The following is a 23,950-nucleotide window of genomic DNA, read 5'->3' on the forward strand; positions in this document are numbered from 1 at the left end:
ACAGCAGATGTAAGGGCTAAGTAAAGTAGTGCTACCCTTAGACTAATGCTTCATGCAAACTGCTGCATGGACTGTGAGCACCGCTAAAGACCTTAAGCTTTGCTAGACAATGTACGTAATGTGGCTCATAATTAAAAACTGCAAAATACCATTCAGGTTTGACAAGGACCATCTGTAACCAAAACGTTAACAAACTGAAAGTGAATGTTGCATCCAATGACAAATGTCCTTCCATAGAGTTGCCAGGTCCCTCTTCGCCACTGGCGGGAGATTTTTGGGGTGGAGCCTGAGGAGGGTGGGGTGAGGGGAGGGACTTCAATGCCATAGAGTCCAATTGCCAAGGCAGCCATTTTCTCCAGGTGAACTGATCTCTATTGGCTGGAGATCAGTTGTGATAGCAGGAGATCTCCAGCTAGTACAGGGAGATTGCCAACGCTATCCTTCCATCATTTCTACCATAAGTTTCTGTTTCAAAGGAAATGGGGTTTTCATCTCCCACAAACACTTGAAAATTATATCAATTTGTCCAATCCTAAGGTTTGTTCCAGTAAGAAGAACCACTCCGGAAACTTACTGAACTGGGAGGCCTTGATCTGCATTCCATATGGTGGCGTCTCTTACTGGGAAAGTAGTTCCATGCCTTTCAGGTAAAATGCCCTTGTGTTTTCAAGCATACCTCCACCAGTATGAAGTTTAAAGAATATTTTTCTAAGTCAGTGGGTTTTAGGAAAGAAATGAGGACTTCAGTATATTATTTTAGGGACTAAATAGTGGTGGTTTATTGACAGCGGAAAGTGATCAAGGATCTCATTAGTTTTTGTGAGCCAAGAAATTCACTGCAAAAATCTAAACTTGGTAGAACTATACCATACCTCTGGTGGGCTCAGGAATATTTCATCAAACAGACTCCTAGACTCCCTAAATTGGCCGTGCTAAGCATGTAAAGAAAATAAGACAGAAGAACTAAAGAAGTGTTAAGCCATTCAGTACAAGACAGACATTCAAACATCGTTTCTGCTCAACTAAAATTGTAGTTTCAATGTCAATTAGAAGAGAAACCTCGAAATTGAAATATCCAAACACTGAAAAGCAAGTGTGACAATAATCTACTTTTACTTATAATAGATGGGGAAATTAAAATGTTTAGGTATTACATACGTTAAAACATGGTGACAGTTTAATGTATGCAATACCTGAACATTTGCTGTTTATCTGGTGCTTTATTTCTATGATAAACTTAAGATAGTTTTCTGATACTGTCCCATGTAATTCTGAACATAAATCCCACCATGGATACTGGCTTCAATACCTCATTCATATTGCTATGCAATATGCAATAGCTCTTTTACAGATGGGAAGCTGAAAGACAGTGAACTCGTCAAGGTAAGGTTACAGTTCAACTGTTACTAGAAAGTAGAGGGCCACTAAGATTGCAAAGCTACTAGCATTGATTCATTCATTTATTTATACATAAAAAACAAGATTTATATGATCGGATACTTTTGTCTTTTTCACTCTTCAAATATTAGCCCAATTAAGAACCTTAATACTTGAATGGGCTTTCATTCAGATAAAAACCACTGTCTTCTTTTTTTTAACCAAATGGGAATCCCCCAAACTAGAAAAGTCTGAATACAAAAAAAAAATTAGTCCATACAATGGCCATCGGCAAAGCTCAAACAAAAGTTCTCTAAAAGCAGTGATATTTTTAGCTGCCAATATCAGATTTTAGGTGCCACCTGTGTACAAGACTAGAACACACATTTTAACAATTTAGGTTCTAGTACAAGAGCCCCGTGGAACAGAGTGGTAAGCTGCAGTACTGCAGTCAAAAGCTCTGCTCACGACTTAAGTTTGATCCTGACGGAAGTCAGTTTCAGGTAGCCGGCTCAAGGTTGACTCAGCCTTCCATCCTTCCGAGGTCGGTAGAATGAATACCCAGCTTGCTGGGGGTAAAGTGTAGATGACTGGGAAAGACAGTGGCAAACCACCCAAAAAATCATAGTCTGCCTAGTAAACATTGGGATGAGACATCACCCCATGGGTCAGTAATGACCCAGTGCTTGCACAGGGGACTACCTTTACCTGTACATGTTATTAAAAGCCTGGGTTGCCAGGCACCTGCAATTTAGCCCTGTGACATATGCGGAACAATTGGTGTCAAAACCTTGCAACTTCCAAAATACAAACTACATACTATATATGGTGGTCCAAGCCGGGTCTCAAAGTCTTTTTTGCTGCCAGCTCAGAACTGCAAAATCAGGGAGACTTCCTGGGTTTCCTCTTCATCATAAAATGTGGTTAGCAGAAGTTTGTGGTTTGGTGGACTTCTCATTGCATAGGCCACGGCTAACAAATATGCACAACATGAAGATAAACTCGAAGCTGTGCAGTTGGCCAATTTCGATTATTAGAAAGTGCTGGACGGCCATACTTCATTTTCAAGGTGCTCTCCACATAGGTTATTAAAAAAAACAAAAACCCAGCCTTCATTATTTTGGATAACCGATATACATCTTAATAAACAGTGCGGATGTCAAGATGGCGGCCACATTCGGATGTCACAACAACCCTCTGCCTGTTCACAAGGAGCCCGAACACGACTTGTTTACTGTGCTGGAACACTCTTTCCTTCGCCCCCTTGCATGCGGAGCACAGCTGAACATTTCGCAATTCAGGAAGCCTTTAAACAAACTCCCAGGTTGCCAGGACGTCTGAATGCAGGCATTTGGGCAAAGGTGAGTTGGGTTTCCTTCACAAGCTGAGTTTCTAAACTGAGATTGAAAGCTGCCCAAAGCAGGAAGCTTTCAAGCATGCTCCATGTGCACCAGGGGAAGAGGGTGAGGCAGACAAGCCTTTTATATTTGTCATGGACAGGCAGAGATTTTTTTCATGACGTCTTAACGTGGCCAACATACAAATCCTGAAGCCGGCATTAACCACACGCGGCAAAGAGATGCGTTGGTAGTTCGCACAAACTGCTCACTCACTCTTTGGGCTGCCGCTTCTGCCGCAATGGCCGCCATCGCCGCCGCTTTGGCCTTTTCCGCTTCGTCGTACGTGGGAAGAGAGGTAGCTACACTGTACGGAGGTGGCACTGGGTAAAAATCATTAGGCGATTCCATTTCTACAAGAGAAGACAACAGAGGGTCACTGTTTGCTGGCCAAATGATCATTTATCTGCAGAATCACAATTCATAATAATCGGGGGGGGGAGTAATATTAATCACAAATGCTACCGTGTACTGTAGTGGGGAATTCTGAGGGGTGGTTTTACATTCTCATCACAGTCTGCTTTGCAGAAATCACCAGGTCTGAGGAACCTGGTGACTGACACAAAACAGAGGAAAACATGAGATTGTAAAATCACGATCAACGTTTCCAGTTATAAGACATGATAGCATTTGTGATGACTATAGCTTTCTGAAGAGCTTGCTTTATTTGTGCATTTTCTATTGTTTGTAAGCTTATTTTGTTACTGTCTTTGTATAGATAAAAATATACTCTGTTTTTTAACTCTGCCCTGACCTGGATGGCCCAGGCTAGCCTGATCTCGTCAGATCTCAGAAGCTAAGCAGGGTCAGCCCTGGTTAGTATTTGGATGGGAGACCACCAAGGAATACCAGGGTTGCTGTGCAGAGGAAGGCACTGGCAAACCACCTCTGTTAGTCTCTTGCCATGAAAACCCCCAAAAGGGGTCGCCATAAGTCGGCTGCGACTTGACGGCACTTCACACACACATTTTAACTTCTATCTGTGAGCTGGGAGGGCCGTGGCTCAGTAGTAGAGCCTCTCCTTGGCATGCAGAAGGTCCCAGGTTCAATTCCCGGCACCTCCAGTTAAAGGGACTAGGCAAGTGGGTGATGTGAAAGACCTCAGCCTGAGACCCTGGAGAGCTGCTGGCTGTCTGAGCAGACAGTACTGATTTTGATGGACCAAGGGTCTGATTCAGTATAAGGAATCTTCATGTGTGATCATGTGTTCAATTGCTTCTAAGAATTGCACATTTATTTATTTATACCTCGCCTTTCTCCCCAATGGGGCCGCAAAGGAGCTTACATCGTTTTCGTCTCCATTTAATCTTCACAACAACCCAGCGAGGTAGGTAGGCTGAGGGTACGTGACTGGCCGAAGTTCACCCAGAGAGCTTCCATGGAAGAGTGAAGATCCCAGATCCATGGAAGAGTGGAGATCCCAGATCCTAGTCCAACACTTTAACCACTATACTGTCCGTCAATATCACACATGACTGTCAGCTCTCATGAGGAAGAGCAAAAACAAATTGGGATTTCAGACCTCAATTTACAAACAAGGCCTCTTTCCCCCATTGATGATGCTTGCTGTGCATTTTCCTTCCATCGCTAGGGTTGTCAGCTCCAGGCTGGGAAATACCTGGAGATTTCTGGGGCAGAGCCTGAGGAGGGCAGGGTTTGGGGAGGGGAGGGACTTCAATGCCATAGAGTCCAATTGCCAAAGCAGCCATTTTCTCCAAGGTAACTGACTTCTATCGGCTGGAGATCAGTTGTAATAGCAGGAGATCTCCAGCCACCACCTGGAGGTTTAACTATTAAGCAAGGGCGTGTTGCATATAATAGCTGGCTAAATCTCCTGTTATCACACAGTATTTCAACACGCAGCCTCAAAAATTCCTTTTGTTATTTTTATAAATATTTTTCTTATGCTCACATAGACAAGTACTTCCAGTTCACAGAATCATCATTATAAACAAAGAAACCTTGTAATATTACAACTAACACAAGCTTATCAAATAACTATAGAGACAGGATCAAATTACTGTTCATCAGAGTCACACAAGTCTCTACAGCAACACATTCACTTGCTGCGATCCTCTGTGTTGTATAAGCACTGGGCTCCTCCGTAGTCAGCTGATGGTGGCTGACCAATAATGTCTCTTTCTCTCTTTCTCAAGGCTGTATTGTTGTCCGTGTGCAGCAGACGGACAACAATACAGATTTGGATGTGTGAACCACAAAATGGCGGTCGGATGTAGAAATTATTAATCTGATGAAGCAATCACCAGCGAAACAAAGCTTAAACCGGTGGCTTGTCATATTGTTGACATAATTTCTGGCTGTGATTTTTACCACGGTGCTTGCTGCACACGGACAACAATACAGCCTTGAGAAAGAGAGAAAGAGACATTATTGGTCAGCCACCATCAGCTGACTACGGAGGAGCCCAGTGCTTATACAACACAGAGGATCGCAGCAAGTGAATGTGTTGCTGTAGAGACTTGTGTGACTCTGATGAACAGTAATTTGATCCTGTCTCTTTATAGTTATTTGATAAGCTTGTGTTAGTTGTAATATTACAAGGTTTCTTTGTTTATAATGATGATTCTGTGAACTGGAAGTACTTGTCTATGTGAGCATAAGAAAAATATTTATAAAAATAACAAAAGGAATTTTTGTGGCTGCGTGTTGAAATACTGTGTGATAACAGGAGATTTAGCCAACCACCTGGAGGTTGGCAACCCTATCACATGAAGCTGCCTTCTACTGAATCAGACCCTTCGTCCGCCAAGGTCAGTATTGTCTACTCAGACCATCAGCGTCTCTCCAGGGTCTCAGGCAGAGGTCTTTCACATCATCTACTTGCCTAGTCCCTTTAACTGGAGATGCCAGGGATTGAACCTGGGACCTTCTGCATGCCAAACAGATGCTCTATCACTGAGCCATGGCCCCTCCCATCGCTGAGGAAGCATTTCCCCTCCTCTGTTGTACAAGAGTGGATGCCTCTTGTAAAATGGTTCCAGTTACAACACATGCATGCATCATCTCGAGCCAAAGAAAGTAGGCTTCTTCTTTTTTTAAAAACAACTGCTTGCAATTTTATGCAAATTCAGAATTTGTGCAATCAATCAACTAAGATCAGAAGACAAGACACTATGGCCGTTAATGCATGGCCATTTTGTCCCGTAAATCTCCCGCGGGTGTAGCGAATCTCCCAAGGCCACATGCATGGCCGTTGCCTGGCCGCGGGATGAACCCTCCCGATTCCGGTTCTTCCCCGGGTTTTAGAAGTGCAGGGTTGTGGCGAATTTTCCAGGGAGACTCGCTGCAGCTGTGGGAGTTTGATGGTGCGTTTCAGCGCCTGGGTCAACTCCCTGCTTGCAGCAGCAGCATATCCCCCTCTGCCCCCTGCCCTCCTCGTCCACCACTTCCCCCAGCCCCAGGCGGGGTTTGAGCCACCTTGCAGCAGCCTGCAGCCCGGAGCCCCGGCATCAGAAGAGGAGCGGTGGTGGCTCCTTCTGGCGCCAATGGCGCGAACTTCCAGCCACCTCCACCAGCCTGACAGGTGAAGGCGGGGGCTGGAAGTCTGTGTCGTTGGTCTGTGTCGAAGGAGCTGCCGCAGCTCCTCTTCTAATGTTGGGGCTCTGGGCTGCAGGCTGCTGCAAGGTGGGCTAAAACCCTGGCTGCCGCCAGGGCTGGGGGAAACAGAGGAGGCAGGGGTGGGGGAGGGAGGGAGAGAGAGAGGCGTGGGGTCCAGGGGGCGGAAAGGTGCCACAGCTTCTCTCGCCGGTGAAGGCGCCCCTCTTGTCATTTGTTTGTCCCTGTCCTTGTCCCCATGCGTTCAATTTTTTGAACGCAGGATCATAAAGTGTGAGACAGGACAGGGACAAACAAATTCGAACACAGCCATGCATTAACAGCCTATGTTTTAGGTTTCACTAGGACTAGCAGTTATCAGGTAAGACATAATAGTTTTACCCATACAAAGAAAAAATACGAATGCTATTTTAGTTTGGCCATTAAGCATATCAAGCACTAAACTCCTGTACAAAAAATTTTTGCAGGTCGTCTTTTAAAATAGGTCAAAGCAGGCATAAAGAGACAGCAACACCAGGCCTTTCTGGCTGAGCAAATGATTCAAGCCACATTTACTCCTCCATCAATGCTAAAAATACCTATCCAGGTTATAAACGCTAAAAATACCTAAGGGGATTATGTCACCAACAGGAAATACCTGATGCTGCAGCTGCTTCGACGGCAATACTAAAGTAAGGTGGAGGTGAAGCATCTGCTTCAGGTAATGGTGCCTCCGCTTGCGAAGCTGGGGCAGTTTCTGTAGAGGTGGACGGCTGTTCAACCGCCAATGATTCCGAGGGATCATCTTCGTTATGAAGCTTTTAAGAGACGGAAGAGACAAATTCAGTCAGAGAACCCTCTTGTACTCTAGCACAGTGCATTAATCGCCACAATGAAGAAGAAGAGTTTGTTTTTATATGCCGACTTTCTCTGCCAATTAAGGGAGAATCAAACCGGCTTACAATCACCTTCCCTTCCCCTCCCCACAGCAGACACCCTGTGAGGTAGGTGGGGCTGAGAGAGTGTGACTCGCCCAAGGTCACCCAGCTGGCTTCATGTGTAGGAGTGGGGAAACCAACCCGGTTCAGCAGATTAGCCTCTGCCACTCATGTGGAGGAGTGGAGAATCAAACCCGGTTCTCCAGATCAGAGTCCACCACTCCAAACCACGTCTCTTAACCACTACACCACACTGGCTAATGATGAACAAACAAAATTATAATCAGGGACAAAACCTTTACCCCAGGTTTACATTACATCTTTATTAAATACTCAAAATATTCTATATGTATAGAATCTACATTCTGATCTATAGCCAGATCCTCTTAACACTTGCATGTAAGGAAACCTACGAACATAAACGAATTCCCTCTCCTCCCAGACCCGGGTGCATGACCAAAACAGAGCAGCCTGTAGCAATTCTGTGATACTGACATCTTCCCCCCTCCGACCCGCTTAAGATATTGGCTTGTTTCTGTTTCAGGATTTTTAAAAATGCATAGGACATTTTAAAACTATTTCTGTGAATAAAATGTATTCCGAAATTTCTTGGAACAAATTACAATATTTGTTATCAAACCTTCTTATTGGGAGTTGAGTTTTCCTTTGAAATGCCATCGCTTAGGGGTTATTATTATTATTTATTTTATTGGACTTCTAACTTGCTCTCTGTCCCGGCCGAAGCCGGGCTCCGAGCGGCTAACATCAATAAAAACTATAACAACAACAATAAAAGTGTAAATGTACAGAAGAATAAACAAAAAGCAAGTTGTAAGTTTAAAACCAACAGCTTATAAGCTAAAATCAAATAGGCACTCTGAGGTAAAGAGGGCAATCTTGCCCACCCAAAAATGAATAAGTGGGCAAGGGAAATCTGGGACTCCCTCTCTTGGGAATCACTGGCTCCCCATGCTGTTCTCGCTCTCTCTCCCCCTCTCTGTATATTGAGGCACCACTGGTGTAAGAAGGAACCACAATGTCGGTAATCTCCCATGAGACTCTCTCATGAGTTGACTCAGCCTTCTATCCTTCCAAGGGCGGTAAAATGAGTACCCATCTTGCTGGGGGTAAAGGGAAGATGACTGGGGAAGGCACTGGCAAACCACCCGGTAAACAAAGTCTGCCTAGGAAACGTTGGGATGTGACGTCACCCCATGGGTTAGGAATGACCAGGTGCTTGCACCGGGGACCTTTGCCTTTTTAAGGTCAAGAACAAACATACATGAGGGCCAAAATTAATACTAAGTTAAAATGATTTTCTGCAATAATATGTAACAAATTTATTACAAAACAAAAATCAATAACTTGTATACAGCCCTGCTATAACCTCTATATTTCAATTATAAATATAGACATAAAACACAAATAGACACAAAACAACCACTAGATAATTAGACCAAAACTAAGACCAAACGCGTTGTGGCCATGTGGCCCTCCTTAATGGTCTAAACCCATTAAAATCCATAATGCAATTAGACCATTTTACAGATATACAAATATATGTCAGAATAACAATCTTTATGACTGTGTAAAAGTGTTTTTTGTAAAATATAAAGTTTACTTATAACCATCATCCAGGTTTTCCTTTTCAAGTTTAGGCTTCAATAAATCCAAAAATTTAATTTATTTTATAAAACCCTCTTAAATTGGGAGATGTTGGATTTCTTGCTTACTATGGTGCACTGATCAATCTGCTAGTTTCGGTTTCCTGGGCACAAGCACAATTTAAATCCAACCACATTCATACTCAATAAAGGAGTAAGAATGGGGAGGTTGGAAGTACCATGCTGCAGGAGTTTTACTCCACCAGCAATAGTTAGGATGCAAACTTATTACTTTAAATTGCTTCCTGTGTTCCTTTTTCTAACTCAGAGATTCTACCCTAGTTAGAGGAGACATATTTTACAGCAACAACTGCATAGTGTAAACATAGGTTCATGTATTGGCTTTCCAAGCAGTCAGTATGTTATACTGGAAACTCATCAGATCTGGAGGTGAGAGACCTGGATGCAAACTTCTACTCAGGTGATTTGGGGCCTGTCTATGCCTCAACCTGCCCTTTGTTGAAAATCGCTGAGGATAAAATTGGATAGCCCCACATATACCAAGTTCTTTGAGGAAACAGCAAATGCAGTTTAAAGAAATCAAAGAGAGTTCTGGTTGTTAGGAGGAAATGAATTTCACTGGCAGCCAGAGTAACAACATATTGAACTCCCCTGTGCATTTTGGAATTATGTTGACGATAGTAAATATTTGCAACACATTCCATTGATATGAGCTACTTTGTTGGAGAATGTGATGTGCTTTTGTGGTGTTTCAACCCGCTCATACTGTTGTTGGTTGGTTTGGTTATATGAGGTTTCACTATAAGAGCAATAAGGTCAGTTAGACCCAAACTAAAGGAAAGAGAGGAGGAGGGAAACCATGTTATGCTACCTTTTCACAATCTCCCCTGTGCTATTTCAAGATTGTCACAGAATGCTGTCTAAATTGATCTCCTGTCAAGCACACTCTTCCTGCTGGATATCTAATCATCAAATCTAAAGCCAAACACACTGCAACGCTGGCAGAGAGTCTGATCTATTTTTCTTACTATGTATCACCAACCAGCTTTTATTAGAAAAGAGCAAGAGTCCACTAGCCCCTTAAAGACTGAGAATACTTCTGGCAGGGTATGAGCTTTCGTAAGTCACAGCTCACTTCTTCAGATATGTATCTAGAGAAGTGAGCTGTGACTCAAGAAAGTCCATACCCTGCCAAAGGTTTTGTGAGTCTTTGAAGGTGATACTGTTCTCTTGCTCTTTTCTACTGCTACAGAAAGACTAACACAGCTACCCATTGTGATCAAGCTTTTATTAGGACATTTAGTTGAGTCAAATGCACTTTTTTAAATGTCGGGTAATTTGCTGGTATGGGGTGTGAAAGTAACAGCATGAAACGAACAAGCTACTTAAAACCCCTTTACTATGTTTAAGTGGTCCTGTTTTCAAAACCTGAAGTTGAGCTTAGAGGTTTGCCAATCATACCAAAACAGCTGCCTAGCAGAGGAAATAAGGGTTCAGTTTTCAAGCAGAAAAGAATAAAAAGTGTGGAACCCTTTCTTCTGCCAATAGCTTCCCCCCCACCCCACCTCTTTTTCCAGATGCTTTTCACCTAGCTGAGCTCCGAGACCAGCAATACGTCCAAAGAGGATAAACATTACCTGAGAACGGGTGACATCGGAAAGAACAGTGGTCAGAAAAGATGATTTCACCCCTGCTGGGAATCCTCCTCACATATCATTTATTAAAGCCAGTTCATTAACAATGATTACTTGTCACTTATACTATGTAGCCCTACGAGCCAAGTGTGGTCTTGCGACAACCGATGTCAAGTCACAGGCTGATGGTTTATAACTAAACCTCTGCTTCAACACGAGATGAAAAATTCCACCGCCATCTGCTGTAACTAGTAAAAAGTGATCACAAAGTGTTTACCAGTGATCACAAAGTGTTTACCCTGCGGTGAGTGAACCGTGAGAAATTATCCAATGCCTCTGGCCTTTCCAAAAGCCCCTCAACGCAAAACACAATAGAACCAATAATTACTACATCATGCTGCTGCAGCTTAACAAACTTCATCTCGTTTTCCGTCCCGCAGTTATCCCCCCAATCAGCAGCTGTGGGGTGTGTCTTTGGCGGGGGTGGAAACCAGATCCAACAGCCATCCTATTTCTTTATTTATTTGCCTTGGGGATTTCATTAACATGTTGACGAAGTCTTCAACCACAATGTGAATTTCACATACACAAATACTATCAGCATGCTTGAAGCACAGTGTGCTTCAAGACTTTGGCACTCCCAATCAGCATGACCTCTGTCAGGATTCAGTTTCAACTTGTTCTCCCTTAGCTATTTATCCACTGCAGTTAGGCAGCGGCTCAGGACCTCTACTACCCACAGATGAAGCAGCTTTGGTCTAGATGGCCACAGGTGGACAATTTTCATTGGCCCTCCGCCCCCTGCCGAGCATCGATGCCACAGTCACCTATGCCTTGAGGAGTGGGAGCCAGCAGTTGAACAATTGCATAGGTTGATCTCTGCCGCTGCATCTGCGGCTGTTCCCGGACACTATTATAGTTTAGTATTGTATTTTATAGCATTTATTGGATTTCTCTTGTTGCAAACCACTTTGAGGACTTTGCTATGAGGCAGCATGCAAATACTTTAAATAAATAATATCAGATCTTACAGTGGCAACAAGAACAGACCATCTTTTACTGTAGCTGTTTACAGGCCTCCTAAATTAAGTAAATGGGGAGGAAAACAGCTGTAAAGATTTGATTGCCCTGATCAGAAAGGCCGATCTCATAAGCTAAGCAGAGCAGCCCCCAGACAGTACTTGGATGGGAGACCAACCAAGGAAGTCTAAAGTTGCTACACAGAGGCAGGCAATGGAAACCATAGTCTCTTGCCTTGAAAACCCTGTGGGGTTGCATAAGTCAGCTGTCACTTTGCAGGGGGGAAAGACCTGATTGTAGAAGGTGGGGGGAAATAAGGGTTCGATCCTAAGGTATTGTTCCTTTGGAGCAGCAAACTCCCAATTTATTAATTTTCACTATTTATATCTTGTTTTTTTCTCCCTAAAGGGACCCCCAGGCAGTTTATGAATCAAATACAATATAAATAAGCCCAACAGACAAAAACGGCAACGTGGGTTTGCAAAGACTCAACAAGGTGGTTGAATCAAAGGCACTGGCTACCAGCCATGAGCTAAGAGCTAAAGGACCAAGAGCTCTGGCTCACGCTCACGACTCTGGACAAGCCAAAGCTTAATAGTGACCTGCAGGGAGAGGATGATAAACTTAGCTCAGATGGAGCTTCTTGCCAGCAAGGTCTTCCTCACTCCTCCCTACTCCTGCTGCAGACTCTCCGTTTGCTCCCCACACTATTCCTTGGGATCCACTGATTTATAACAGGACAATGGGGGAGGGAGTACAAATGGCATCTGCAAGAGGTGGTGGTAGAGAAGTCCCCCCCCCCTTTAGCGTGACTCTGCTTATGGCGCTTTGGATCCAAGCCCAACTCTCCCATTAGAGCATCTTTCTGTTAGCACATTCACATGCTGAGAAGATACCTTTCCTCCCATGCCCTTCAGGATGCTGTGCTGAATACTACTGAGGTTCAAGTTCATCTTTCCATCCCTGCCCTACTCTCAGTCAGCCTCTTGCCAAAAGATTCTTGTCTGGTATTTTGGGGTCATACTTGGGTTATTACATCAGTACCAACGGCTGCTGCCACCCGGGGCAGGGCAAACTTCCTTAGCTAGAGCGAAGGGTCTTTTATTGACACTGGAATGACAGCATTTGAGACTGTGCTCTTATCACAGCACAGATGATAAACCAGACCACTTCCAGATCTCTTAATGCGACATCTCCTACTAAAGGACAATTACAACAGGCATTCCAGAGGGGTGGTTATGAGTCTGTCACAGTCTTGCAGAACCTGAAGACTAACAAAATTTATTGCAGCATAAGCTTTTGTGGGCCAGAAAGCACTTCAGATACATGAAGCATCGCCGTTAGTTGGCAGATCCACCGGTACGCACGCACGCACACACACACACACACACACACACACACAGACAGTAAAAAAAAAAAAAGAGGAACAGCATGGTGGTGGAAGTTGTTACACAGAGAGAGTCAGAATGCCAAGCAACGCAATGGTATCTTGGCTAACATCATGACGCAAGAATGGAAAAAAGTGGTTACTGTTAAGAATGGAAAAAACAGACATAGCTTCCTGTGGGACGGAAAGGCTGACAAGTTGGGACCATTTAAAAAGACACTTGCGAGCACTAAGTTTAAGCATCTCCCTTTGAATTGTTAAGTGTGCTTCTGTTACCTGAAATATAATGTATATTCTTGTCAGTAGTCTATGGGAGCATGATCTAGACACAAGCTACTAGTTTCCAGTAGTTCTGACAGTTCTTTTATTCTGAATTTGCACAATACTGCCACAGAAAAGGGAAGACTTGCCCCAGTGGTCTGTAAAGTTCATGCATAGGCTGAGGATGTTGGGAACCTCGTCTAGACCTGGGTATTCCCAGGCAGCCTTGAAATGCTGAAGCTCTCCCAAGGGAAAGCAGACGCTCCCCACTGGGTTTAAAGCCAAGGTAATTTAATTATCTCAAGTATGCTGAACTCTGGCATGGCACAGCAGTTAACAGTGTTGGACAAGAACCTGGGACAACCAGGATCGAACACCTGCTGTGCCATGGAATTTTATCAGGTAACTTTGGGGCTGTCCAACTCTCTCAGGCTAACCTAGAAATGTGAAGTCCTGGGGAAAAAATCGGAGAGAAAAAAACCAAGGCCTTTAAAAAAAAAAATCAGATGGAAAAAAAATGAAATTTGAGAGAGTACCGAAAAAACCCTTGCCTGGATAGTCCCAAGCTAGCCTGATCTCATCAGATCTCAGAAGCTAAGCAGGGTCAGCCCTGGTCAGTAACTGGATGGGCAACCTCCAAGGAATACCAGGGTCATTTGGGACATCTACCCCCAAAAATGCCCCCAGAGAACTTCGCAAAAAATCCCCTTTGTTTCCTATTGTGGGAATTTTCCATTAGCCGACTTCCGCAGGATTACGTCTATGTAGCGAAAGTCTGCTAATGAAAGATTCCCACAATAGGAAACAAAGGGGATGTTTTGTGAAACTTCTGTGGGGGCATTTTTGAGGGTAGAGGTCCCAATTTTTCAGGGTAGTTTTCAGGGATTCTCCTTGCACAAACCCTACAGTTTGGTGAAGATTGGGTCAGGGGGTCTGGTGTTATGGCCTCTGGAGTGGTGCCCCCTCCCTCCTCCACAGACAAGCATTAGCCCATTAGCGAACATAGAATCTCTTACCTTACAATGCTTGTCTATGGAGGTGGGAGGGGGCGACCTCTTCCAGACCCCATAAATTCAGACCCCCCAACTCAATCTTCACCAAACTTGGGTTTTTTTTCCAAGGAGAGTCCCTGTAAGCTACCATGCATGTTTGAGGGGTCTACATCAAAAAATGCCCCCCAGGAGCTTCAAAAAGCCTGGGGAAAACCCGAAAAAGCCGGATAATTACCCAATTTTTTTGGGAATGGCCAATTCGACTTTGGCTTTCACCCCAGGTTTTGGAATTCGGTAAACCCAAACCTAAAATTTACCGAAATGGCTTTTTTTTTTTTTGGCACAATGGAATATGAACATAAGCCTTGCCCTGTAGGTGATAACTTGAAGATCACTCATTTTTCACATATTGCACATATATTAATGGGAAAATAATTATACACAGGTCCATGGACAAATTATTTTGAAAGAACAATTCACAGCTAAGTAATGCTGATTTTTGTAGCTGCTTTGTAGTGACACACTCAAAAGACAGCCGTGTTGCCTGCCTCTGACACCAACTCTTAATCAGGAAACAGCTCCAAAGCCATCTAATCCAACCAGTGTGACACAGGCAATAATAATGCGTAAAGTGAACATTTTCCAAGCATGGAAACTGAGCGCGACATGCTTTGATGTCCTTGTAATTATCTATGTGGCTAACTCCTACGCCACAGTCAAGCAAAGTGTGCTCAAATCACAACTTTCTGCTTCTGTGATCATGGAAGTTAATTAAGCCAAACAGTAATTAGAAGAAAAAGAATATACCCTGCCAATGAAAAGGGGGGGGGGGGAGAGAAACAGTGATCCCTAAACAAAAATTCTTGGCTATTAATGATATGACGGGTTGGGTTTGCAATTAAAATTGCCTGGGGAAAGGCAAGGGGGAGGGAAGAGCTAACAGGGAAGCAGGAAATACAGATGAACTGGAATTCTGCAACATCCGGACTATTAAAGAGTGTGGTACATAAGAGATTTGGAATGGGGAAGCACTTTGAATTTCTAAATGACGGTACAACATTTGTGTGGGGGTGGGGGGCGGGGAGAAGGCCAATGCCATTTTTTTCTAATCAAGCCAGGAGAGCTACATACACATACATTTAGCATAACTATATGGGAATACCATGGTAAGAAGCGATCCCATCAGAGAATACACAATGAGTCCCCTGTCTATAATTTTGTCAACAGGGACATCAGTACCATTCTGCTATCTAGGTCTGCAACAAAGTTAGGTCTACGAAGTTCATCAGAGACAGCTGAATATGAGTTTAAATTCAAGGATTCAGGTTTGTACTGATTCTGGTCTATAACAGCTTCTCACGTTGTTCATTCTGTCAAGAGTATTAAATAGCGAGATTTTTTAAAAACAAAAAAGGGGGGAGACAGGAATATCAAGGACAGAGGAATGAAAAAAAAAACCCTTCTTACTGGAAAAATGAACTTTACCAGATTGACATGCTTGCCTCTGCAAAAAAGACTTCTGTTCTGTGACAAATTCCTGCATTAAAAAAAAATCTTCTTGCATATAAATGGATTCACATTTTTCTTATATATGATGGATAAAAATTTGCCTTTGAGACTTTTTTAGAAAGTCTCTCCCCCTCCGTCAGACAGATATCTAATTATAAACACCAGAGCTGAACAGGATTGAAAATAAACCTCAAATTTTCAGGTAACCAGCCACCATCATGAAGAACTCTTAAGGCGACTGAAAAATCAATGGCCACGCCTGGCTGGTTTGATAACCACAAACCTTTTTTCTTTTAATCCCTGCACTTCTAGAAAAAAAAATTATTCTGTGATATAATTAAGAGGGTTTTTTCTTGCTTGGCTTGAAATAATTTAGCACAAGGACTAAGTACTTCTTTTTTATTTTTATGCAAGGTAAAGAAAGCAAGGAAACTAAGGTGATAGTCAAAGAGTATAGTTACGTTTACATTTCATAGATTGCAGTAAGCAAATAAGACATCAACACTCTCACTTTTCAGTTTTATGTCTAGATTTTAAACCATATGTATCACAGCCAGAAGGTAACTTTGTGAAAAATTTGGCCATGATTCACAAGAGAGAGGAAGTATTATGTGCTTAAGGGAACGCAGATCACCATCCTTTACCAAAAGGCCCATGGTATCCAGACTGTTTACTTTCAAGGAATCCTCTCCGTATGGACTTTTCTGTTGTATAATTCCTTCATTTTAGGACACAGATGACCAAAGGACAATTTCTGGAGGGCTAGCTACTGCTTTCTGGAGTTCTTAAAGAATTTTGGATTAAGTAAATTTTGGTACGTTCCTGCAAGGAGCATACTCAGGATTAGTTAAGACAAATCAGTCATGCCTTACTAGTTGATTAAAAAAATCCCAGGTATACCCACTTGATCTATAAATGGAGAGACTGTATGAATACTGGTAGAAAGGGGGAATGGACAACCACATGTGACTGACATCCAGCTTCTCCTGCTTTAGGACATACACATGCTATTGGATCGGTCTTGTTGGTTGTATGGGAACAGAGATTTCAACTCAATACACACGTGTATTCCTCTGTGGGAAGATGGGAATCACTAGGCAAGCTGATTTACAGAGAAGCCTTTACACTACTACAGATCTTTTTGTTGTGAAACCTCCAACAGGCTTCCAAAGAACCCAGGATCCCCCAAAACACTAGTACTAAAAGGATTAAAATAGTGCTTTGAGCAGCAGTCCTAAATGACACTTTTCTGATAGTCAGCCCCATTGAATAAAACTTACTTCCGAGCAGACCTCCTCGGGATTGCTCCCTTTATTACTATACATGTCAAACATTACAAGACCACTGGTGTTTACCAAAAAAAATATGAATGTCTGTAACCAAAAATTCAGTACTGACTCATGTGAGGAAAAAGCCATTATTAACTTAGCTATATATTACACCATGCAATAGCTGTTGCTCCCAACCCCATTATGTCATTTACTATGCAGTGCTATGTTATGTAGGTGATTATGCACACAAATACACACAAAAACTATGGTGGACATTGTACTCAGCTTTACACACCTGTGTGTGTGAAAAGTACCAACAAGTCGCAGCCGTTTTATGGCGATCCCAGCAAGGGGCTTTCAAGGCAAGTGAGAAGCAGAGGTGGTTCGCCATTGCCTTCCTCTGCAGTGTTCCTTGGTGGTCTCCCTTCCAAGTACTGACCTTGCTTAGCTGCCAAGATCTGACAGGATTGAGCTATAACCTGTAAAAGCAATCTCCGCCACAGTTTCATTTCTTTTGTTATGTATTTGATGCTGGAAGAACAGGATACGGTCCTCTTCATTGTTCCCTTGTTTTATAAACAACTGATTACCTACTTAATTTCCAAGGTCAATGTAAATTAGTACAATAGCAGCCACCTCGTTTCTTCAAATAAATGCCTGGAAAACTAGTTCAGTACACAAAACAGTTTTTAAAAAAAGGCTACAGAGAAAAGGGAAATTACTGGGTTACCAGGAATGAAGGCACCCGAAGAAGTAATCCCTAGAGTAGGCAGCAGTAAACTGACATTTCAAGAACAGTAAAAAAAAAAAGACTTACACAACAACATAAAGACTTGTGTCCAATCACATGATTACTACAATGTACAACAGTGTATGTGAAGTGCTAATTGATGACCTCTCAGTAGGTAGGCATTATTATCATTTTGCGGCAGATGAGGGGCTGAGGTGAACAGACAGGTTCTGGGCTAAGGTCACCAAGGAAATTCATAGCTCTACTGAGATCTGAGCCAGGCCCTTCCAACTCTTGCGCTTACCCATGCGTTCAGCTGCACGCAGGATTATGACACATTTTGCTTGCCTCATCTTTGGAGGTCATGAAATGCACAAGCTGCTGGGTTAAGAATCCAACTCGCAGCTTTATACGCTTGCGGCAATTATAAACATGGCTAACGGCAGGGTTTACAAACTTGTGTACAGAAGCGGCAGGTCTCAGGGGCTACTGCAAGATTCCTGCTGCACACCCCAGCCGCGGTACTGTGCAAATGCATCTTCTGTGCAGTTCTGAAAAGGGAAGCATTGAAGACATCCTTCTGAGGCATTCGATACAGTTTTAGCCCCATTAAACGCACACACAGGGGCTGGTCTAAAGTTTAAAAAGAGGTAGCTGACAGTACAGGTAGCTGACAGTACAGTTCTCCCCCACCCCAATGTACTCTTTTAATAACACAAGCACTCAACTTCAAATCCAGCCCCGATTTTTCACCTACTCCTCTTTTGCTGTGCTTTGGGCAGGTCTGCAGCTGTACATTTTCAAGCTGCCCGACACATTTTACCCAGGAAAACATTTATTTTACCCTTACAAACATTAATTTGTTGTCTTTTAAAAAGCTTAAAATGATTAGCAGGACCTTGTGACAATCATATGCACACGTGGACATAACTGGCATACTGCCCAGCTGGTTTCAGCTGAAATAAAAACCAGTTGCGTCTCAACTTTTTGGGAAGGAAGGTAAACATCTGGTCTAAGAAGGGCAGATATACATGTACAATAGGCTTGCCATTCTAACTGTCAAAAAATTCCTCGTGCTTAAATAGAAGTTGATAAACAAGAGCAAGCACTGATGGAGTTATAAACAAAATGTAATTCAATTTTAAATAAACAATCACATAAATCACATATATGCAAACTGCAAATTTCAAAATATTCAAGTGCAAAGTCCCGAAAAGTAGCAATGAGCTTGAAGCAAAAAAGTCGGGAGCTCCGGCTGGTGCGATGTTTCTGTGGAACTCCGGGAAAAGGAAGTATGAAAAACCTGGAGATAGTTCCGCTGGAATGGAACACAATTGAAGCCAAATGTTATATTATTGGCGTGGTTATATCATATCCCGAGATGGGACTCCGGTAAAACCCATTTTGCCGAGGCTTTATCCATTGGGATAGTAGCAGGTAATTTTCTTTTGCAGGTAAATTTTGCAGGTAGTGAGAGATGCAAATCTATCTCTAGAATACAATTAAATGGGACACGTAACACATCACATCTACCTACTTGTGCGTGATACATAAAAATTAAACAAAGAGTATACATACCAAGCACTGGAAAGCATGTAGCTTAACATTCTAACTGTACAAGCAAACTGAGATACAGTTCTCTCCCCGGCATATAATTTCTTTAATATAGTGTGCACCAGTCATGTTCTTTTAAATTGACATCAGCACAGTCTTCAGCAATACATTTATCTTGCACTACGTGTACCGAACGATGTCCCTAAGATAAGTACTTGGCAACACAAACACAACATATAAAGTCAAACAAATGGGGAAATGTCAAAACGTTCTTTCAATGTTTTGAGTGCAAGTGTGGGGGGATGTTGGAGGGGATTGAAAATTATGTCAAATCAAAATCCTGCAAAGACTCTTTAAATACATAAATATGAGCACCTTTTCTTCCTAGCCAGCACAAACAAAATACAAGAACTAGCAATGCAGGATTCTGTGGTTCTATGAGTGATTCGATGATTCTAGGTGAAGGAGTTCACTTGAAGCAGAATTACTCAACTCTAAAAATGCCAGTCATCGAGCATGCAAGTGAGCTAAGTGCCACAGGTTCATTTCCTTAAGCATCAGAAGCATCCAATCCACAGAACGACCTGTGATGTAACTACAACTCCCTCCCACCTTGCATCAGGAAATCACCACCTACAGTTTTCCAGCACTAGCAAATGCAACTATCCGCTCACAGGACAGGTTGGTTAGGGGTTGAAATGTTCCAACATATTTTCGCCTTCTACATATAAAATACCGGGGGGGGGGGGAGGGGAGATGAGAGGGAGGGGTTTATTCCTAAATCATTTATGTACAGAGATTGCTTAACATCAATTGTTAAAGTCCCTTTTATCATATCCTAGCCATCCCATACGTCCACTAGAAGGATCAAACTTGAATTAGAAGAGGAAAATAAATAATCATGTCCACAAAGAATTGCCAGGAGGCTTTTAAGAGAATTTAAAAATTTATATCCTTGAGATTTACAGCCCCCAAAAGCTCTGAATGTTGCTTGGGGGGGGGGGAGGGAGTAATCATAAAAAAATCACAGTAAAATTATCATTTTCGGTATAGGAACACTGGCATATATAAATACTCCTCTGGATAAAAGCATCTCTCTTGTTCCACAGCATTTTATAGGGTGGTAGAATACCAGAATACATAAATATTTCTCAGAAGAACGAAATAGCTCTCTTATCCCCTAGTGATTCAGGGGTTCAGACAACAGAACTAGGAAGATGTATTAACTCAGACTGAAAGGAAAAAAGGGGGTACTATGATTTTTGTGGTTAGTAATATAAGAATGGGCATGAGGGGTTCTCTCAAAATAGACAACTGGAGCTAAGTATTGTGCCTTGGCCATGGGCCTCTTGGGAAGGATACAGCAGTAACTAATTTCCGACCATTCATCTCCAGTGCAAAAATGTGTTTTCAAATGCAATTTTTAAAATCCTCACTACTATTAGCCTTGCCAGATTTTTTGAATGAAGAGGACACAAAGTATGTAGTTGTGGTGTTTTACTGTTATAAAACATTACGGGCCTAATATGCTCATAAAGGACATGCCATTAAAAAAAAGAGAGAGATGTTCGTAAAAACTGAAAGCTATCTACAGGACTACAAACTTTTTATCACCATAATCAGTAAGCTTTAGTTAATTAATTGGTGGGTGTAAATTTTATTTTGGGAACGGTATATTTTAATCTGTAGGTTTTTGAGCAGAGGATAGTCTTAATTATTCTATTTCAATTCTGGCATGTTACTATAGCAAATGGCCATGAAAACATTAGACACAGCCTGTTCCAAAGATGAGCCAACCTTTTATTTATTAAACCATGTTATCTTCCTCTAGAAAAGTAGTTGAGCTACCCTGTCGCAGCATAAAACTACCCCCCCACTACCAAATAAAGACTGAACAAAGACTTGAGATTTCTTAGAATACCTTTTATATCTTAACAAAACCTGGGACTCGCCACCCATTTTATCTGTTAACTACAAGTCATGAATTGTCTCTCTGCTTTCTCGAATTAGATATTAATTTTGCATAATTATATTTCACCCCCTCTGTTTACAGTTTTGTTGCTTAAAAGTTCTGCCTAGTGAGGATCCACTGACTGCATCTGCAGAAGTGGCCCATGTAAACACGCTGGGGGGGGGGGGAATCTGCTTGAAGTGTTATTACTCTCCTTTCTCTCTTCCTTCAGTAACTGGGGAAGTGTGAGGGGGGTGCTAATTCAATTTAAAATACATCTTGCATGACTAATCTATTACTTAAAAATCAACTAGGCCAATTATTCAGCAAATCCTACACCCATACACTTGGGAGTAAGCTTAAAAAATCAACATAAAAATCAAGCAAGCCAATTATTCAGCAAGTCCTACACACATACACTTGGGAGTAAGCCTGCCTGAGCTCAGACAGGGGCTCGTTTCCGAGAAGACATAAATAGGCTCAGGCTCTTTAAAATATGTGTATATCTAGCCGGATTGACAGTTGCACAACCTGCTTCTTTTCATGATTCCGCTACGTTCATGGGGGCTTCCTCCCGAGTAAACGTCCACAAGACGACCTCCCTTGCCATCTAGACATTATTAAAGGAGGGAGAAGGATATGGAGAGTGACAGCGACAGTGTAGGGCCATTTATGCATGGGAGGTTTTGCGTTGGATTTGCCTCTCTCTAGATGCACATTTTCCCCATCCAAATTCTCAAAACCCAAAAATAGAAACCCCCCATGCAGAGTTTCGAGAATTCAGATACGGAAAATGTACATTTAGAGAGCGGCAAATCTAAGGCAGAACCTCCCATGCATAAATGGCTCAGGTCTCCTATGAAGCGAGCTCTTCTGTCACAACAGATGTGTTTACAAGGCAATGCAACCCCAATGCGGAGTGCCTCCAACCCCAGCACGCAAACAGGGCTGAAAACAGCCCCGATTGAAAAACCGGAGTCCTCGGGAATTGCACTCCCAGCCCTTGCATAGGATTTGCACTCCCAAGTGCCTCCAAGCCTCCGTCCCCTTCAAGAAGAAGGAGAACCGCGGATGGCTACCCATTCACACACTACCCCCCCCACCATAGGATTTGCGTTTCCAGTCCTTGCATAGGATTTGCACTTCTAGCCCTTGCATAGGATTTGCACTTCCAAGTGCCTCCAAGCCTGCGTCCCCTTCAAGGAGGAGGAGAACCCCGGATGGCTACCCATTCACACGCGCCCCCCTCCCACCATAGGATTTGCGTTTCCAGCCTTGCATAGGATTTGCGCTTTTAGTCCTTGCATAGGATTTGCACTCCCAAGTGCCTCCAAGCCTCCGTCCCCATCAAGGAGGAGGAGTCCCCTCTCTGCTTGGGATTTGCGCTTCCAGTCCTTGCACAGGATTTGCGCTTCCAGCCCTTGCATAGGATTTGCACTTCCAAGTGCCTCCAAGCCTGCGTCCCCTTCATAGGGGAGGAGAACCCCGGATAGCTACCCATTCACACGCCCCCCCCCCACCATAGGATTTGCGCTTCCAGTCCTTGCATAGGATCTGCACTCCCAAGTGCCTCCAAGCCTGCGTCCCTTTCAAGGAGGAGGAGTCCCCTCTCTGCTTGGGATTTGTGCTTCCAGCCCTTGCATAGGATTTGCACTCCCAAGTGCCTCCAAGCCTCCGTCCCCTTCAAGAAGGAGGAGAACCGCGGATGGCTACCCATTCACACGCTCCCCCCCCCACCATAGGATTTGCGTTTCCAGTCCTTGCATAGGATTTGCACTTCCAGCCCTTGCATAGGATTTGCGCTTTTAGTCCTTGCATAGGATCTGCACTCCCAAGTGCCTCCAAGCCTGCGTCCCCATCAAGGAGGAGGAGTCCCCTCTCTGCTTGGGATTTGCGCTTCCAGCCCTTGCGCAGGATTTGCGCTTCCATTCCAGCCCTTGCGCAGGATTTGCACCCCCAAGTGCCTCCAAGCCTCCGTCCCCTTCAAGGAGGAGGAGAACCCCGGACGGCTACCCATTCACACGCCCCCCACCCCACCCCCCAACACCCGTGCTCCGAAGAAACAGCTCGGCCCGGCCTCTGCTGCACGGTCACAGTTTTTGTGCGTTAAAAAAAAAAAAAGGCGCTTTCTTTCTTCAGCTCCCGGCGACGGCGGGCGAGGGAGGCCCGGGGCCGGGGGGCGGAAGGAGCTCCTCTCCCTCCCCCCCCCAAAACAACAACAACAACAACAACAACCAGGCGGGCCTAGTCGCCCCCGAGGCCTGCGCCTCACCCGCCCGCCCCAACTCACCACTTGGTACCGGCTGGCGGGCTGGTGGTGGTGCTCCATGGTCGCGGCGGCCGGCTCCGGCCTGGGGGGGCCTGGCTGCCCCGTCCCTCGGCTCCGGGGGGTGGGGTGAGGGGGGGTCTTCTCCCCGCCCCGCAAACCGCCTGGCTCGGCTCCTCTGCCCTGCCGCCCTGCTTCCTCCTCCTCCTCCGCTGCCTCCTCCTTCCCTTGACGCATGCGCCTTGACGCACGCCGTTTGCGCACGCGCCTGAACGCACGCCTTTTGCGCACGCGCCTTTCGCCTCCTAGCGAAGCGCCCTGGCTGGTGGTCTTGCACAGTCCAATGAAGACAACCAGGAGGAGGTGAAAACAAAGCAACCGTTCTTTGTTGAGCTGGTTCCCAACCTCTTTTTTTTTCTCTTTTTTTTTTGGGGGGGGGGGGACCACCAGGGCTTTTTTTTGTTCGCTTTTTTTTTTGTTTTT

At 43.8% G+C, this 23,950-nt stretch overlaps 1 protein-coding gene across 1 annotated transcript in view; it reads right to left on the reverse strand.

Moving 5' to 3' along the window:
• The window catches only part of NDFIP2 (Nedd4 family interacting protein 2), a 43,394-nt gene extending 19,690 nt beyond the window's left edge, over positions 1 to 23,704 (reverse strand). Inside the window, exons 1-4 of the mRNA XM_056862136.1 lie at positions 23,492 to 23,704; positions 6,988 to 7,147; positions 2,991 to 3,127; positions 873 to 932 (exon numbers count right to left, since the gene is read on the reverse strand). Of these exons, the coding sequence (XP_056718114.1) occupies positions 873 to 932; positions 2,991 to 3,127; positions 6,988 to 7,147; positions 23,492 to 23,704 (570 nt within the window). The remainder of the gene's footprint in view (positions 1 to 872; positions 933 to 2,990; positions 3,128 to 6,987; positions 7,148 to 23,491) is intronic.
• Positions 23,705 to 23,950: the final 246 nt, after the last annotated feature.

This window comes from Euleptes europaea, chromosome 16 (assembly GCF_029931775.1).
Source record: "Euleptes europaea isolate rEulEur1 chromosome 16, rEulEur1.hap1, whole genome shotgun sequence".
In the NCBI taxonomy this organism is placed as follows: Eukaryota; Metazoa; Chordata; class Lepidosauria; order Squamata; family Sphaerodactylidae; genus Euleptes; species Euleptes europaea.